The sequence below is a fragment of the Cyanistes caeruleus genome, chromosome 2, assembly GCF_971803275.1.
Source record: "Cyanistes caeruleus chromosome 2, bCyaCae1.hap1.1, whole genome shotgun sequence".
Taxonomy (NCBI): domain Eukaryota; kingdom Metazoa; phylum Chordata; class Aves; order Passeriformes; family Paridae; genus Cyanistes; species Cyanistes caeruleus.
In genome coordinates this window covers 53013790-53032745 of record NC_141702.1, presented here as the reverse complement: position 1 = coordinate 53032745, position 18956 = coordinate 53013790, and the positions used below count along the sequence as shown (strand labels likewise).

The 18956-nt window shown below is 38.8% G+C and overlaps 1 protein-coding gene across 2 annotated transcripts; it reads left to right on the top strand.

Annotated features, from left to right (window-relative positions):
- Positions 1-879: 879 nt before the first annotated feature.
- Positions 880-15971, top strand: KIAA0408 (KIAA0408 ortholog). 2 transcript variants are annotated; one of them, XM_086877022.1, is made up of 6 exons: positions 880-970; positions 5022-5165; positions 7902-8243; positions 8585-8664; positions 9874-11248; positions 13052-15971. In XM_086877022.1, exons 2-6 carry the CDS (start codon positions 5031-5033, stop codon positions 13220-13222), a joined length of 2103 nt encoding a protein of 700 aa, XP_086733148.1. In that variant the 5' UTR covers positions 880-970; positions 5022-5030; the 3' UTR covers positions 13223-15971. The 2 variants fall into 2 exon arrangements, with proteins under 2 accessions (XP_086733148.1, XP_023779831.2); XM_023924063.2 differs by having other exon boundaries at positions 887-970; positions 4970-5165.
- Positions 15972-18956: the final 2985 nt, after the last annotated feature.

The following is an 18956-nucleotide window of genomic DNA, read 5'->3' as shown; positions in this document are numbered from 1 at the left end:
CTTGCTATGGACACTCCCAGGGATTTATATCCAGCCCAAGGTGTTTTTGGACCTTCTTTACCAGCCTTGTGCCAAAGATGAGTTTCCCTATTCAAGGGATATTCTTCATCCAATTTCAAGTGCTTTGCTTTGCTGAGATACAAAGTGAATTAACAGACTGTAGAATCTGATCCAGAAACATTATAAAGTATCAGGAATATTTGGTTATATTCCAAAGAAACCGTTACTGCCATTCCCAGAATGCAAGACAGTGGGATTACACAGTGCCCAATAATTCTGCATTTCGTAAGCGAGAGCGTAGTTAGAATACAGAAAAAGATTTTAGCGGGGAGTGGTTTGCTTTTAGCTCTTTAAGATAGCTGTTAACCAACAAAACCACTGCTTCAAACAAAACTCCGTTTACAAAGCAATTAAGGAGGATCAAGTTTTAAAGCTCAAAATGATCATATTAAAAAATACAACCCTGAAAACTGGGTCTGAAAGATAGCAAAAAATCTTCCTTTACAGCATGGACAATTATAAAAGAAACCTAAAATTGCCTATTGTCATAGCTTTAATATTAACACTAGCTGCTTTGGCAAGCTTTAAAGACTGGACTGCACTATAAAACCTAAAAATGTCCTGGACTTGGAGTTGTTTACACAAAATATGAGGAGATATAAAGTTACAAAGCTGGGGGTTGGAAGAGATGGCTTTAAAACCATCCTCCGTGCACTGACGTCACGTGGAAGCCAGCTGCGGGGATGATGCTGAACGGAACTCTTTTGCAGTTTGCAAAAGTTGAGGATTTATTCAAAGAGAGTTGCAAATGCTGCCCCAGTTGAAAGGTCGTGTGTTGCTTAGCTTTCTTACTTCTTTTAAAGATCAGGATTCACAGAACAGGATCCCTGCTAGCTGTGCCTTTCATTGCTTTCTCTGCTGCCGGGAAATGGACTGAAAAACTCCTAAAGGATTTCTTATTCCATGAAAGGTATGGTTGAAGTTAATTTTAAATCACTGGGTTTGAACAGTTAAGATTAAAAAAGAAGGCAAATTTCTGATGTGGCAAACAGTTATTTGAACATCCCTTTTAATGTTATTTATATACTGTGAAGTTCATATATGTTATATGTAGTCTTTGTTCTTAAAAGCTCAGTTAGTTTTTTCAGTGCAGATATATATTAACAGAACAGGGATGACAGATAGTATTGTGTGCACTTGAATACTTCTCTTCTCTTCTCTTCTCTTCTCTTCTCTTCTCTTCTCTTCTCTTCTCTTCTCTTCTCTTCTCTTCTCTTCTCTTCTCTTCTCTTCTCTTCTCTTCTCTTCTCTTCTCTTCTCTTCTCTTCTCTTCTCTTCTCTTCTCTTCTCTTCTCTTCTCTTCTCTTCTCTTCTCTTCTCTTTCTTCTCTCTCTTCTTTCTCCTTTTTCTTTATTTTTCCCTTATTTCTTTTTTCTTTCCCTTTCTTTCACTTTCTCATTTCTCCCTCTTTTCTTTCTCTTCTCTCACACAACTGTACTTTCTTTTACTATATAAAGTGTATTCTATCGTGACACATGGCACACATTTATAATTGAACAAATACATATGTTTACAATTTTCTTAGTCATCCAAAATACAGCACTAATTTGGAAATATAATTTGATTGCAGTTTTTTTCTGTAAAAAAAAAAGGGAATATTTGTGTATCTGAATGATTATGCACATCCAATCTGATTAAACTGTATTGGAAAATAACATCTCAGCTGATGTCAAGCAGATTATTTTCAGAAATTGCCAGAGGTTGTTTGCAAACTATCTTGCATTTTTAATATCTGGCTAGAAAGAGTAAGATATGGGGGAATAATGACTAACATCAAATAGTTGCTTAAAATATATTTTGCTTGAGAGGAGGAAGGGCTAAAGGAAAAAATAAGGGAAAATGCAGCTGATGCAGACAAAATTGATTATTTGCTTAATTTGCTTGCTGTAATGAGCTTCTGACCTTGTCTAGGACATGCAGAAATTGCCAATACTGCAAGAGCACAGATATTGTTCTGATCCACAGAGCAAATGATAATGTGGCATTTCACATGCCTTGGGTTGCTTTAGCCATGTGAAATACCCATGGGGAAGTCTCAGTGCACTGTACACACAGAGGGTGTATTACCAGGACTGCACATTGTACTCCACCAAAATAACCCCAAACAAACCCAAAAGAAACACTAAGCAAAAAGAAAGTGGGGGGAAAGAGAAGTAGAAATAGAAGTCAAAGTCTCTGGGGAACTGATCCACTGTACAATAGCAGTGAAGCTGTATAGTCATCCAGCTGCTAACATAAATAAACATGAGCTTTCTTCTCAGAATTTATGTCAAGAGGAAATCAGAGAAGCCTAAGAAACAATACAAGCCTTTTGTGAATCTTAGAGCTGCAAGTGACCATCTGTAACCTCTGTAACTGTCCTCTTTCAAGACTTGATTTCCTTCTGACTGTCTTCAGTCTTTTTTTATGATCAGAGTTCCATATGAAACAATTTGAAAATTGTTAAGATGAATGCCAACATGGCAATAGTAGTTTCCAGCACTAAGGAAACACCAGAGGCCTTTTCAATGCCATATTCATGCTTGAAAGAAGTACATATTATATTTATTCTTACATGTGTAAAAACGAATATGCTATACAGTATTGACCTTTCTAGTAATATGTGGCTGACTAAAGCGTGGTCATTATCACGAATTGTACACTAGCAATATCACCATTTTTGCAAGCTGTCGACAGATTATGTCTGCCTGTCTTGTTCATGACGGTATAGCATTTACACATGGCGGGTTCTAGTTTTTGGGGTTTTTTTCTGACATGTATTTGTATAAGGATTATAGTGGAGTAGAGAGTTGACTTTTGTTTATTTCTCAGAGGTATCCTGAAAGGTTACATAGACATAAATGTAGCTAAAAAAAATAAAAAAATAAAATGAACTTGCTAAAAATTGCAACCTTTGAATTAGAAAAGTAAGAAAGTACTGCAATATTCTTAATTGGCAATAGATGTTTAGATTGCAATAGATCTTAAGTGTAATAGAATTTTTTTGCAAGTTGTTTTTGGTCAGTGCTCACTGGAGTCTGGCCCAAAGCTGAAACACTGGTCTGGAGAGGTGCAGTCTCTCTAGCCTGGCTGCATTCCCTAAGAGGCCGTGAGCAAACCAGTACTTGGCTTCTTTTTTGATGAGAATTCTGTGCTGCCTTTCAGCAGCTCCTAGTTTCAAGGAGTTTTATGGTTTTATGAAGTTGCTTGTATGTTTTCGGGCAGGAGAAAGAAGAAGGGTCTGAAATCTCTTTGTAGGTAGTTGAGGGACAGATTGTCATTTCAGAGCTCCTAGTCAGGTGCTTGGGTAAACGGTTCTGCAAGCCCTGAGTTAGGGCTGGGCCCATGATGGCTTGGGAGATCCTGTGGGAAGACTTCCTATGACCCAAAGACCTAAATAACCTGTTGGGTTTCATCTGAGCTCTTCTTGTACATGAAAGAGGCTGACTCCAGGTTTGGCATTGTCTTCCCAGTCAGCTGAAGTCAAGCAGACACTGGTAAATGGTGATTACATGGTAGCCACAGCTAAATCAACAAGACTTGCCAGTAACATACAGAATGGGGAAGAACTTTGCTCAGGAATGAACTTTTACTATATCATAGAAAATGTAGGCAGTAAAATCAGCAGTTTCTGTGAGTTGGCAATCACCAATCACGAGTCAAGGAAATGAACAAATTACATAAAGGTAAACTGGGCTTACTCCTAGTTAACTTTCTGATAATTGCCTACCTATTTGATTTCTGACAGGTGAAGAAGACAATGCAGAGGCATTTTATTACTAGAACTAGATTCCATGACGACCTAGGTAACACAACAACTGGCTTTGAGAGCTGAAGTTAACAAACTGGGGTATCGATGGGGTGTCACAGGAGCCATCATAACTGAATGAGTGTTATTTCAGCCTTGCTGGCTTAGTAAATATGCTGATGGTAATGGGGTTTCTAGTGTGAAGCCTAAGAAAGAAAGAAGAACACCAGGCCAATAAGATTTATAACTACTTTGCTTCAAAGTCAGATAAGCAGATCTAAAATATTTCCCTTAAAACTTGCCTATGTAGTGGTTCAGTTAATAATTATTTCATTTACAAACATTAAGATGCTAAAAACTTCTGAAGGGAAAGAAGAAACAGAAGCACTAATTAATCAAATATTCTGAGAAAGGTTTTGAACTAGATTGGAGTTAGTGCTATTGGAGAATATTTTCTAGTTTTCCCTATGCTGGTGCTGAAACTAACATTTATGGATTTAGATTTGTAAATCCAAAGTTCTTGAACCCTTTTTGGTGACCTTCTGTCCCTTCTAAATAAATGATTTCTATTGTATATGTTAGCTTTCCTGTCCTGTCTTCCTTCATGAACTCCAGAGAATTCATGTAGCCATGAGAATTCCCTGTGTGTATCGAGTCTGCAGTCTTCAGTAGCCAAAGGAATGTACCAGAACTTGTCGTGCTCCTTGCACATGTGCAAGGAGTGTGTGAGCAAACATGATACTTTTACATTGGCAGTTGTCTTTTGAACAAATATAAAAATAGCTTTCACCCTCAAAGGCAGATATTGCAAGATCCCAAGGTCCTGAAGTGCCGTTCAATATTATACAGACTCAAATTCATTGAAAACTCTTTTATAGTGAAGAGTAATGGCAAAGATGCGAAGCGATCACGATACAGAGCCTGCTGTGGCAGATGTTACTGAATTCCGTGATGCTGAGTGTGTTTCAACTCCCCTTTCCAGACTGGGCATCTCTGCCTTTGGGGTTATGTCCTATAATGCTCAGTTCATCTGTATTTGAGTCACATTCCAGACAAATATCAAGCATTCGTGTAATACTGTCTCCTGCAAGCTCATTTCAGTTATTTTTGGGAATTTTCTTGGTTGTCTTTGTTCCCTGAAAGCTAGAATGAAACATAAGACTTATTCTCATAAACTTCCAGGAAACATTCAGGGAAGAAAGAAAAAAGCAGAGCTGTCTTTGCTGTTACACAGACTTTAGCCATGGACCTGCGTGAACAACTGGAGAATACCGAGAGGAACTGGAATAAAGAAAAAATGGAATTGCTGGAGAGATTTGACAATGAAAGGAAAGAATGGGAATGTCAATGGAAGGTCATGCAGAAGAAAATAGAAGAGGTACTTTTAAACAAAAATCTGAGCACTACCATTTTCGCTTGGGGTGAAGTGACATGGAGTCACTTCAATATTTTTTCTGTATTTTATCTTACTTCTTACGTGTCACTGGAACTTTCTAACAGTTGATGGTAGTATGAAAATCCTGGCATGAAGCAGTGTTTGCAACTGCTCATTTAACAACCATGAATACAAGGTAGGAGGAGAAATGTGGCTTTGTGAGCTATGAGATTATTGGCTGTATGTACTGCTAACAATTCAACTAGGCATGAGCCATGCTGCCTATATTACGCATACTTTTTTCAAGTAAATACTGAACAACATGGGGTTTAGAAAAATGCATATTTAGTAACAAAAAATGTAGGTTTCATAATTATGTAGCAAAAAGGCCTTAGATGGTGCTGGCCTGCTGGGGCAAATGGAAATATTAAAAATAATGTAGATATGAAATACTGCATGATACAGAATTATTCTGGCTAGAACCTTTTCCTTTTATGGATGACTCTTGGGAGAGAAAATAGGTCCAGTAAATAGCATGAAAGTTCTGAAACCACTTGTGTTTACACATACTAGCAAACAGTCCCTGCTATTTGCAATGCATATCTATCCAGAAATAGTCACAGCAATTATTTATTATTCTTTTATCCCCAAATTGTCCCTGCAGCCAAACCCTCTGACACTCTCTAATGCATTAACTGAGTCTGCTTGGCAGCCTAAAGAGGCAAGTTTTTTCATTAGTGAGCTTTCCACATTTTTCATTTAATATACACATGGAGTAGTTTCACTTGCTCTCTGCCAGCACTGTCCTGTGGCGGAGGTGCGCAGGAATGTATGGCAGAGATTGTTCACATGAAACTGAGAAGGAAAATGGTCAGAGCCAAAGGAATTGCAGCCATACACTGCCCATTAAACCAGCCTGCAGCAGAACTCCGTGATGTCAGCTCTCTTATATTTTATCCACAATTCTTGCAGACTTTGGCATGATGGTCTTTGCCACATTTTTGTCTTTTGTGTTAGGACTTTTCTGTGCAGTCTTCCCTAATTTCACTGCCAAGTTGAGAATGCTTCAAAAGTTAGTAATGTGATCTGTATATGTAGTTGAATTTCAGTTTCTCAGGTATAAGAGCTGATTTGGAATGACAGTAATGAAAAGGTATTCTGGCTATTAGTAGACCTGAAAATGTCAGCAAGGACTCTTTTCATCAGATTCTGTATTAGCACAGAGATTAGGAAAACATGACAGAAACAGAAAAAAAGATAAAGAATGGAATGGGGCTGAGGTGAAGAGAGTGAAGCAATTTGCTGGCTACTGCAGGGCCAAACAATATTACAGATTATACCCCAATGTTACTGGAATCCTAAGATCCCCTCTTAAATTCTGACTATAGCTGCTGCTAATTTCGGATGCCTGACATTTCTTTTCCACAATCCACATGGCTGGAGGAAAGGAGAGATAGATACCTTTTAAATGCCATTATCTGTAGGATTTTCTCAATAAAACTTGTGCTCACTTATCAGCTTGTGTTTTAATTTGGTAGTTTTCTCTAGCCCACCAAACCTAACTTAATTCTTCCGGAAATACTTGTGGAGTTTAGGAGATGATATTATGGGGTGGTATGCTTCCTTCTTATTGCTATGCTGAATCCATAAGAGGCTCTTACTGCTTGGAAATGGCAAAGTTCAGCCCTCAGTTTCCATGAGCAGCTGGGCTTTAGGAGTGAAATCTGAAAACCCAGGATGAGGTCAAGTGTTAAGTCTCTGAACGTGAGAATACTTCTAGTCCACAGCACTACCCATGAAATGGCCATATGTGCTGCATGTTGTTATTTTTTTCCACTGTCCTTCCAAAAGCTGTTGTTATGGCCTTGTGCACTGTGAGAGGGCAGGCAGATGGCTGTTCAGAGGTGCCTGTGTACTTTCTTCATGAAAGCAAGTTAAGAATGAATGTTTACATAGAGCTGTGGGATTCTTGGCACTGGAAATTATACTGTAAGCAGAAGAGATTTTTATGATGTTGCCATTTTTTTCTAATTTATAATTTACCACAGTTCCTAATTTGAATGTGTTGGGTGACCAGAATTAACACCTTTTCATTTACTAATGAAGCCACTGGATCTCAGCAGATAGCATGAAAGAGAAGGGTGACAGCACATTGCCAAATAATACCATTCTGCAGTACTGATTTATCACTCCTGTCACAGGGAAGAATTCCACTTGTCTGAGAGCTGAGAGTCTGCTGTAGTGCAGATGGCACTGTATTTGATGAGAATTCACTTCCTCTCCTTCAAATAATATGGTTTAATAGGCTGTAACATAGCCAGAACACTCTCTCTCTGTCACATTTCCCCACATTCCCTATCCATCAGATCACAGTTGTGTCCACCACATAGTGTGCTGATATTACTTGGAAAACAACATGCAGCTTTTGGCTCAAGGCAGGGCCAGTTACCTCATGAGATCTCTTCCAGTCCCAACTGTGGGTGGAAGCCATACATTAAAATTATAGCAGAGAGTTTGAGAATGGTAACAACCTTATCCTGTGGCAATCATGGTGTTTGGATTATCACACTAGGTGACTCAGCAGCACCTTCCTACTAACACATGTAGACTCTTTCTAATCTATGAATATAATGAAATTATGCTAGAAGCATCATTCAAAACAGAAGATAAATATGGGGGCTTTGCCATAAAGTTCATTACAATACCATAATTTAATAGAAGGTTCTACTGTCTTTTCAGCTTTACCAGGAGGTAAAACTTAGAAGGGAGAGCAATATGACCATCCATGATAGCAAGGCCATTCAGAGCAAGATGCTGCAGCTGTCCATGCATTCCCCTACTTCACAAGAGAGTGACTCAGTGGAGCTGAACCATCAACACTGTGTGGCAAATAACAGAATGGAGAAAGGGAGTCTGCTCGGTATAACAGGACACAAATGGAAGGAACCCAGAGACAAGAGCAGAAACAATACTCTGTTAATGGACAATCTGGCCTTTGAGAACCACAAGGAACCTGAAGACAGCCTCTCCATTAGAAATTCTGAGCAGAGTACCAAGAATTATATCGGTGATCTCAATGTAGTAAGTAAAGTTTCATGTTTCAGCTACAAGGGGGAGGAAAATACTGAGGACTTTGGTCTTCCAGGTTAAGCTAAAGAACCAATCTCCCTGATTTTAGCTTTCCACAAGTCACTGTCTCAACTTGCTCCTAGGTTTGCTATAGTGATTGTCTTCTCACTGTTTAAATGTGTTAACATCATGCTCTTTACCTCTGTTCATGAGGTGGGGACATTTTTGTATCTTTTCTCATACTACTTCCCTCTGCTGTGAATCTTAAATGCAAATGATCACAAGTTTCGAATTAATTCTGGAGATATCATTTTAAATGTATATATTAAAGGACTGTTTTTATATTTATAAAGGCTCTTAAAGAACTTGCCAGAGTCAGTGAAGAATTATGCAGCTATCAAGAGGAAATTCGAAAGAAGTCCAATCACAGAAGGTAAAAACATCTTTGGACTTCTTATATTAGAGGAAGGAAATGAATAATGCTCCTTATGCTTTTCACTTTGAAGGCAGGTTTGCTGTTGGATTTATTAGTAGTTGGGCAGTTCCTACGCTCCTAATGTTTCAGTGCTCAGCATAAAACATTCAAATGAATTATGCTGAAATATGATACAAAGGCATGTTCTGCCAGCAAAATGGATTTTATATACAGAACCTACAAATTCTGGTTAGTATTTATATGAAATGAAATTGTATTTGTTTGTAATAGCTCTCATGTACAGAGGATTGGGAAAGTGAACAGATATTTCTGTCTGCTCTGGCCCCATTTCCATGTAGGTTTATACAACACTGTATGGGTTTTTCTGGGAATTTCTTACTTAAAGCCCAAATCTAGCCTTAAGCATGGGGGATGTGTCAGGAACTGATGATACAAGAGTAGTAGGAAAGGAAGAGAAAGAAAAACCACCATACATTTTTATTGATGGAAAGAAGGCAAGTCAGATCCTGAAAAGTACAGCAGGTGAACATTCCATCATCTGTTAAAAATTCAGTATTCATTGTCTTCTCTAGCAAGCTAAACACCAGACTTCCTCTTGCATTGTGTAGAATTTCTCAGGTAAAACAGAACCTTCTTAGATGCTCTCATAGGTCAGAGAGATTTCTCACATTCCAAAATGCGATCAGTTATTATTAGTTATCACTAATTCATTATTTTAGCTGGGCTACTGTTTGTGTCTTTAGAGCAAATGGATTCATTGCTGATGCGTAACTTCTAAAGGTGCTTTTTTATCAGATATCAAAAGGCAGATCTCATGTGTAAGGTTATGAAACCTAAACAAGGCATACACTGTGTTTTACAGCTTTCTTCATTCAGTTCACAGTCAGGTAGATTACTTTGAGTTATTAGAAAAAGATCCTGCTGTACTTACTGTATCATAGATAAGAAAACAGTCATCTAAAAAACTCAGAAGAAGAATTTTAATGGCAAATTAAAGGAATACAAATTCCTTTTGTTGACCTTTCCTCAAATGTTTTGTTTGTGTTTCGATTATGCTGGGTATTTCAGCTGCAGCAAAACTGTTCCCAAACCTTTTTAAGTAGCCAATGTTAAAACACCTGCTCCTGGGGAGAATTAATCCATGCTGAGGTCCTCTGGAATGTTCCTTATTGCTCATCCCTAAAACACCTCTTCTGTTATTTCCAGAATGAAGTCACTTCCTTTCCTGGGGGAATTTGAGGAAACCCAAAACACAGTTATTCTGCCTGAGATGAACCATGTGTCCAGCAATGAATCACAGACTTCAGTTGCTTTTGAAACAGAGCAGCATAATAATAGGAAGAATCTGATGAGCTCCACCAAGGCTTTGAAGGACATTTCTTATGGTAGTCTTACTGGTGACATAGGAACAGATTTCAGACCTTGGCAAAAGAAAGAAGCTCCACCAGTTCCTCCACGGAGCACTTCTCGGCACCTAACAAACTCACTTTCTGCAGTTGTACAGCTTTCAGAAGCACCCATAAGAGATTCAGGCGTCAAAAGCAATTGCAAGGCTCAGGATTGTTGGAATGGGGGGAAACTGAGGAATCCTTCACCTGTAAACAAAAATAAATCTGCAGAAGCCTGTGCAAATGAAGGGCAGGCTGTGAAAGTCCCTGTGATGGTAACGGCTGCAGTACCTGTAACCAAAAATGAGTGCAATGTTCCAACAAGCTTCTGCCACAACACATGGGCTTATGATATGGGCAAGCTTGGAAAAGACAATAAAAATGAGACTTCCCCACTGTCAGCCCAAAAGAGTTGTTCAGATGGAAATATGGCCCAAAGCAACAAGATCCATCAGAAACAAAACACCAAGTCTCAAAGCAGCCCTTTTTACAGTGATGACTTTTATGCCCCTGCTACCTTGCACAATGATCTTTTGGAAGACACTAGGTATGCTTTGGGAAAGACCCAAAGAAATGAAATGCTAGCAGCAAAGATTGATGAGTTTAATCGGACTGTATTTCATACAGATAAAAGTAACAATGCTCTGCAGGAAAATCAGGTGCCTCAGACAGCATCAGAAGATCACAGACCCTGTGGTCCACTGTGTGACTCCACTAACAGCAGGGCAGAAAATGTAAATATGTCTTGTGTTTCAAATCCCAAGCTCTCTGCAGCAAAGGAGCAAGAAACTAACAACCCCAGCAAAGCTGTCAAGAGAGCAGGGCAACAAAAACATGTGAATGGACTTCCAAATACTAGTGGTTATAGGCACATGCTTCACGAGCATGACTGGAGGCCAAGTAATTTATCCGGTCGCCCGCGTTCAGCTGACTCAAGGTCGAACTATGGTGTTGTTGAAAAGCTTTTGAAAACCTATGAAAAACCAACAGTGACTTCTCCATGTAATGCAAAATTCTGCAAAGATAAGTGGACACAGGCAAATTCTGAATTCACCAATGGGGGTTGCGAGACACTGAGTCAGTATTTAGAAATGCTCCAGATTGAGCAAGAAAAGCAAGACTTTCCAAGGAATTCAGCCAGGCATATTGGGCAGCAACTCAAGCAAGGAAAAGAGAGACAGAAGTTACCAGAGGTAAGGTTCATAAGAATGACAAAAACAAAATAATGCCGTTTCATAACAAGCCTCAGACTCTTAATGGGGCAGACTAACATTATATTGTAAATAATGAACGTAAAAACAGATACTTTAGGCCAGGATCTGGATGAATCAGGAGCATTTCCTCTGCAGATTAGAGTTGTGGGAGGGCAGGAGCATGGAAGTAAGAATGAGCAGTGAAGACATGTGCCAGATTCTTATCCCTGCTGGTGTTCTGTAAAGCTAGTTTTTTACTGCAGTGCAGTTATGCTAAGATTGAACTAGTGCGAACTTCAACCAGATTTTAACACCCTCTCCACTTCCTTTAGCTGATGTGTTATGTCATAAGACTTCCTATAGGGCTTAAGCAGACTTGGCCATGCCCCAAACCCCAGAGGTCTTAGATAACATTCTTCAGTATCCAGGGTGCTGCTTGGTTCAGGGTTTCCTTGGAACTACCTATGACAAGGGGTACTGTGACTCCATAAAGTTTCCAGTAATAAAATAACCTCTTACTCATGTCTCAGTTCCAGCTTCTCCTATATATTCAAGCACAGGCTTACAGAAACAGAAGAGCTTGGCATGACTAATTAATTTATATTTGGCTGAAGTTTATTTTCAGAAGTTTAGAAATACTGCTTTTGCCAACATTCTTTCTTAATGAAAATACAAACAGATGATTTGGAAAACACTCTGTAAGTTGCAGGTTCTGTATAAGTCCACAAAGAAAATAAAGAGACACGCCTCTTGGAATCTCAAAAAAGATAAGGCAGGTGTGTTTTGAGCTGGGAAACTTAAATGGGTTCAGGCTGTCAGCTGGTATACCTTAAACTGTCACAAATTCACAGACTTCAGTGGAGCTATATGGATTTAAGCAGCTGAGAATCTGACCATGCAGATTTTCTTCTGCATGTCTTTCTGACAGCCTTACTGTGATGCAGTGTCTCGCTTAACAGGCACATCTTTGCTTCAGCACAGAAAGAAAAAAGCCTCAAAGCTTCTGATTTATTTTTCATCCAATAAACTTTCATCAGGCAAACAAATTTTCATCAATTAAAATGAAAGAAAGAAATAATGACTTTTTTGCACAGGCTCACATTTTGTCATTTCTATCTGTAGAAACTAAGTGTAGAATACTGCCTAACTAGGAGTTACCATTTTAGGTCCAGCAGAATTAATGTCACAGAGATGTAAAAACTATATGTAGCATGAGGCATTGGGTTTATTTTCATTATTTCCAATTTACATCAATGTAGTTATGATCAAAATCTCTTGAGTTTCCTCTTCATCTATGGCTCTGCTGGTAGACATGACACTGTATTAACACATAACCATTCTGAATAAGTTACCAAGTTAAACAGCTTCACACTGAACTAATGGAAACAGAGTTTCCTGAAATAGGATCTATCAAAAAATACCTGAGAAGTACGTAGAGCCTACTCCAGTAATATCAGATACTATTCTGAGTTCTACACTTGGAATATATTACAGCATTCATTGACAAAAAAAAACAAACTTCCAGAAACTAAAAGATAAGAGGAAATGCCATTTTTGTTTTGCACTATCATTTTATGCGTTTCCTTGTGTCTGACATTTGTCTTCATATATTTTAAACCACAACTGATGTGAGAATCCCTGTACATAGAAATAGCTGTTCTTTTGCATTCTGTGCATTTCTGCACTCCTTTTAATAGCTTCCAACCACCTGTTCTGAGGTCACTGCAAATGTCTTCCTGCATTCCTGCTGCATTCCACAAAAGCTGTGACTTGTTAAAGCAAGGACTTGCCTTTGTGTTCTAGATATGTGTGCCAGCTAAATGTTCAAGTGAGAAGGGCTTCTCCCGTCCCGCTCGGCCAGCAAATCGACGCTTACCTTCCAGATGGGCATCCAGATCCCCATCAGCACCGCCCGCTGTGAGAAGAACAGTGTACAACTCTGTCTCCTTTCGGTCAGAGACCTCCGTAGTGTGAACCCAGAGCTGGGTTGGATGGTGTTGTGAAAGCTCTACGCCTCACTGTAACTGTGTTTGGTATGTGTCATAGCAACCAGTTCCGCACTGTTGTGTTTTGTCCAAGAGTGACCCCCACCACCTGCCGGACAAAGAGTTCTGAATCTTAGGTCGTCATCACCATGGTCTTCAGTGTTTTTATTGAGATGAAATAGCGATATCCCTGGTTTTCTCTGGGTCTTTTTTTGTTTTTTTTTCTTTTTTTTTTAATAAGTTCACAAGGAATTTCTTTTGAACGGCATCTTTCTTAATTTGCCAATCAATTTTGAGTTGAAACAATGTATAGTGCTGTATATTCTGACTCTTCTGCAAACAGCAGAACGTAAAGCTGTATGCATGATCATGTGTTTGTAGGTGCATGTGTTGGACTAGGAAGTATCCAGGCCTGTATTTAGAAGAGACAAACTGTGCTAGTGTTGACATTGAAATTACAACCTATATGCCTACATATATATATATACTTCGTGTTTATTTTAAAAAGTTTGAAATATACAGTCCTGATGACATTTATATTTTGTATATCTTTTACATAGGTTCACAGGTGTAGTATTTAATGCAAAAAAACTAAATATGCATTTTTTGTGACTGATCGCAGTGATAATGCCTTGCACAATATGTATCTGAAGCAGACTAGCTTGACTGATTTGTCAGTCATGCTTCATGGCATCCTTGTTCAGTTTCCTAACCCTAATGCTAGGTCAAAATTCCAAAACATATTTTTTCTGAATTAAAATATTATATGATTTGTAATACATTAGCCTTTTTCAGCACCAGAGACATTTCTGAAATGTTCCAAACCCTTTACAAAGCTTAACTGTGCCATTATATATATAGCATACTGTAAACACTTTGGTAGATTCAGCTACTGTAACATACAATTTATGAAGGGAAGAAAGAGTTGTATATGCTTAATTCTGTAAAACTTATTTTTCCTTCCAGCATTATACTTTGAGGTTTGGCAAAGTTCAGATAACAATGGACTTGTTTACTTTCACTCAAGGCGGGAGAACAAGCACCGTTGTTCCCAGTGGTGCAGCCACACTCCTTTTTTACTCTTCTCCTAGACTAGAGTGCCTGAGCCACTTGCTATAACTCCCTGCTCCTGGACTGACTCGTGGCAGTCAGTTATGAAGTTTACTTGCACTCTGGCAGCAAGCTGCATCTAGTAGGGAAACATTACATCAAGATATGATCACAATGGTGCCCGAAATCCTGACGCATGGCATTGCAACTCTGGTGTTGCCATCTCTTGGCTTGGTGTTATTTGCCATGTGAATGACGTGCGCAGAGCCTGGCTTGTTTCCTTCTCACAGCGTGAAAGAAGTCCGGATGCTGTCCAGGCTCTGAACTTTCAGAAAGACAGTGTCCTTCATCCTGGAATTTTTGTACCTTTTGTTAGGCTGTTGCTGGATACACAGTGCAGTAATGATGATAAATGTTACCTTTAAACAGCATGTCTAGGTCAAAAGGAGTAAAGAGGCACTTCTTCAACATCAGCCTGATCTTGTCTGGCAACTTTTCTTCGTCTTCTGGAGAAACATAGTGTCTTCAAAGGAATTTCAAAAATCATCCCAGGATCCATTAATGTGCACATCTTCTTATGTGAATGTAAAAAGGATTTCAGAGAGAGTATAGGCTTTTGTCCTAGTGAATTGTATATGTGGCAATATAGGGAGAATTTAATGTGCTTAATTTGGTAGTGATCTGTTGTTCTACTCCAGTCATGTTGAGAATTCACACCTTTTTCCTTCCTTTAAGGACCTTATTCTTCTTTCCTCTGCACAACTTTGATTTTGAAGAAAGAGAAAACAGGAGGCCGTGTGTTCTGAGCAATAGCCTGTATGGTAGTATTGGTAACAGTTCGGGCTTGCCAATATTGGAGTGAGCAGGCATTAGAACCATAAATCCCAATTTATCATGCCATTGCGGCTGTCTGCTTGGCAAAAAATACACTCAAAATAATTTGCTCTATCTAGGCTTCTGCTCCTTTCTATGTCTATCCCACAAATCCCATGAAGACCTCAAGCAAATCAACAATTTATCAAAACTTACTGAGACATTATTGCAAAGTTATTGCTGGAAAATATGCAAGGACAGAAAATCTTGAAAAAAATTCATACAATTTGGATAGAGACAAAAATCTGTGTGTTCAAGTAAAAAAATCAAGAATTCTATAAACTTTATTGTTTGCCCTGATTTAGAGATTGCACTCCATTAGCTTCCTCAGAACTAGAAAAATTAGACATGATTCGTGGTAAATTTGGAACATGGTTTAATATTCTAACTATGGAAATTAGCAAACCAAAATACCTTGCAAACTGACCTTTTAAATGCCTAAGTACCTAACCAGCTTTGAATGCCTAATGCTGAGGAAAGGGTAATATGAGAGAATTGTAAAAAAAATGTGGTTCTTAGTTTCAGTCACTGTTGACTGCAAAAACACTTCTTTAAATTACCTTTGTGGTGAAGTTAAGCAGTTTTGTTCTGAAAAATTGTGATGCACTTTTGTTTGAAGTATGTAACTACAAAAGCATTTCCCTTGATTAGTCAGTGAAGGTGTTTCTTTAGTTCCCTTCAGTTTCTTTGGTTGCCTTTGACATAGACCACATTGTTGAATCACAGAGAAAGGATCTAATATCAACAACATTCCCTGATGTATGTAAGTTAAATGAACAGAAGGTTTTTGAAATAAACTAATAGGTCAAGGATGAGTCCATTTTGTCAAGATTTTCTGTGTCTGTCTAATTTTAGACATTGGTTCTGATGCCTAAAAGTATCAAAACTGGTGATTTTGGTCTGCAGATGGCTAGTTGGAAAGCCTAACTTTAGAAAATTGCCAGTGTCACTGTTAAAATATTCTCTTCAACTGCACTTGTAACAGGACCATTGGACTGTGGAGATTTTTCTAGTTCCCATAACTGGTTACTGAACCACAGTAAAGGATTTATTCACTTATTCACAGTAGGGGGAGAAGCTCCATTGGGCTTTCAGGTTCCCCTGTGTTGTTTCTGACAAGGAAATCTACACATATACACACACGCTTGTGCAAGAAACACAAATGATCTGAGCATAACTTGACCTTCCTGTTAATCCTAGTGTTGCCTATGGAAACGGTGAGTTTTGTAAGCTTGTTTCTAAAATAGGTTTTAATAATTTTACTCCTCCATACCCTGTCTGAAATTTTAATGCAGTTATAGGTTCTTGCACTCTGAATTAGTCACTATTACGTTTTTATGGGTCTTAGTAATTCCCTGGAGACACAGAGTCAGCTGCCCATTGAAATGGGGACGTCACTAGGAATCAGATGTCTGGTACTTAGTTGACAGAAAGCATCATTCTCCCTCGTGCTGGGACATGGAGCCATGATCTTACCAGACCCTTTTATGGAGGAGTGTGGCAGGGTAGAAGCATACAGAGAAGAATCATTTAGATCTCGCTTGCATATGTAACAGAGCGGGCTGCCTGGAGGCTAGAAAATTGGCCTGACTCAGACCCTCTGCTGGAGGCAGAAGGAGTAGATGAAAAAAATTCCCTGCAAAACCTCTGTGTATCATTCCTCAAACTTAAGAGTACTCTTCCATTAAGTATTTTGTCTTTAACATGAAAGTGACAGACTTATATATCTTTAAAATGTTGCTGAAGGAACAAACTTTATTTTCTAGCAACAACACAATTGTCCTTCACTGTTACACAGACTGTAAAGGAGTTGGCTGTTACATACAGGAAAGGATTGGCAATCTGTGTAATAGAATTTTCAAGAGCATTCAGAACACCAATTTATTTTTCCAGCTGTCTATTTTAAAAATTGGTGTTTTAAATAGGGATTTTGTATCCGAATGTCCTCAACACCATTTTAGCAAAGATCTACAGCAGTCCAGAAGGCAGGCCCAAGAACTTACACAATTCTCACAGTGCTGCTATGCAAAGAATTTCTTTAGCTTTGAGATCCGTAATACACAGCTTTAGCCGTTATACTGCTGATATTCTCAGTAATGGTATTCTCATCTGTAATGGTATCTTTAGTTGTGTACATGCTCTTTAAACTGGGAGGTGCTCTAAATGCGCTAAATCAAAGCCCTTTCTTGCCTCTGGCCTTCCTACCTCTCTTTGATTTGCAGTGTGTGTCCTTTTATGTTTATTGCTGCTGGTCTGTATGTATATGCCATACCACAGGATTTTAATCTGTACTTCAGCCAAAATATTTTTTGGACAGGCTGTTTTAAAATGTGCTGATATTACTACTGCCATTCACAAGTATATTAGATCTTGATCTATTGTTTTGCATCACTGAAAATGCACTTTCTTCATACACTGTTAGTGGCATACATTATACAGAACCTGTGCTTTTGCTATTTGAAATGACAATTCATCTGCTTTTTCACTTTGGTTCTATCCCTCTCCCTCGGACCTCTTCTGTTGGCAAAGTTCTTATATCAGTAGAGAGGTGTTTCTGTTGTGTCTGGTTGATCCAGTTGCTGTGTGGCTGTAGCAGCTCATACCTAAGGGTGCCTTGCTAACTGTGTTGCTCTAAAAAGAATTGTACCACAATTTCCATGAGACAAGAGAGATTGAACCATCTATGATCAAAATGAATGTGTTGTTAATGCCTTTTCTCTAGTACCTGCTGTCAGCAATGTTTCGTTAAAGGGTCTGGAATTTGTTTCTGCCTAGTGGTACATGTTTGTGTGTGTGTGTGTATGGCCAAGACTCACTGAAAAATGACACTGTAGGGGAGTCCATGCGTGTTATATTTTAAAATCAGATTATCTAATTTGTGAGCCCAAAATATACTATCTATATCTATCTAGTCTAGTACATGAGTCTATGTAGTATCTAGTCTAGTACATATATCTATCTAGTCTATCACATGAGATAATTTTTCCCTTTACTACGGAATAGATGCAATCCCAAAATGAACAGTGGGAGGAGAGCAGGCACAGGTATGTCTAAGGTATGTAATACAAGCAAGCAAGCTATGCTGGCTGATACTACCAGGTGGGTTAAATTCCTTGACCAGTCAACTCATTAAAGCCAGAGGTTCTTTAATATTAGATCTCAGTGGATGCATGGACCTCTACTAACCTGCTAATGTGTCACAGGGATTGTAATGCCAAGGACCCTGATTTTGATTGCCCCTCCACAAGGAGGGAGGCCACTGCCTGGGGCAGATGTGCCTGCATAGGCCTTTGCCAGTGCCTGTCAAATTTCCCTAAATTTAAGTTTACTGCAGCTAGAAGAATTTCTAAATCATATTCACAGTAGGAAAAGACTGTCATTAAAGAAAATTGCACTCATGTGTGAACTCTGCAAACATGACACTGCTAACTGGCATAGTGACACAGAAAATCATATTGAATTTTACTTCTGTATCTCGAGATATCTGCATCAGATCAGCTGTTCTGGTACCATATGTGATGTACAGCTGATTAAGATGTTGGAAGAACACCACAGCCAGATATGCGTGTACATATGGCATGCTTGTTTCTTTGCAGGATTTTTCTAGTTTCCACGAAGATATTCTGATTGTTTTGGGAGTTTGGGAATTACTTTTTTTTTTTCCAAATTCAGCTGAAGACACTTGACCTACCCATGTTGTTGCGGGTAAGAAGTCTCATAGGAGTTCTTCTGAAGACAAAACACCTACTCAGAGAAGCAGCTGTCTACCAAAGGAGGTAAGATGGTGAGATGTAAGTTGA

What these genes read in the sequence shown, in the direction of transcription:
- KIAA0408 (XM_086877022.1), top strand. Translation starts at nt 5,031, where the DNA reads ATGGACCTGCGTGAACAACTGGAGAATACCGAGAGGAACTGGAATAAA. An exon ending in TGCAGAAGAAAATAGAAGAG is followed by an intron (nt 5,166 to 7,901) that starts GTACTTTTAAAC and finishes CTGTCTTTTCAG; the next exon opens with CTTTACCAGGAGGTAAAACT. An exon ending in AGAGACAGAAGTTACCAGAG is followed by an intron (nt 11,249 to 13,051) that starts GTAAGGTTCATA and finishes TTTGTGTTCTAG; the next exon opens with ATATGTGTGCCAGCTAAATG.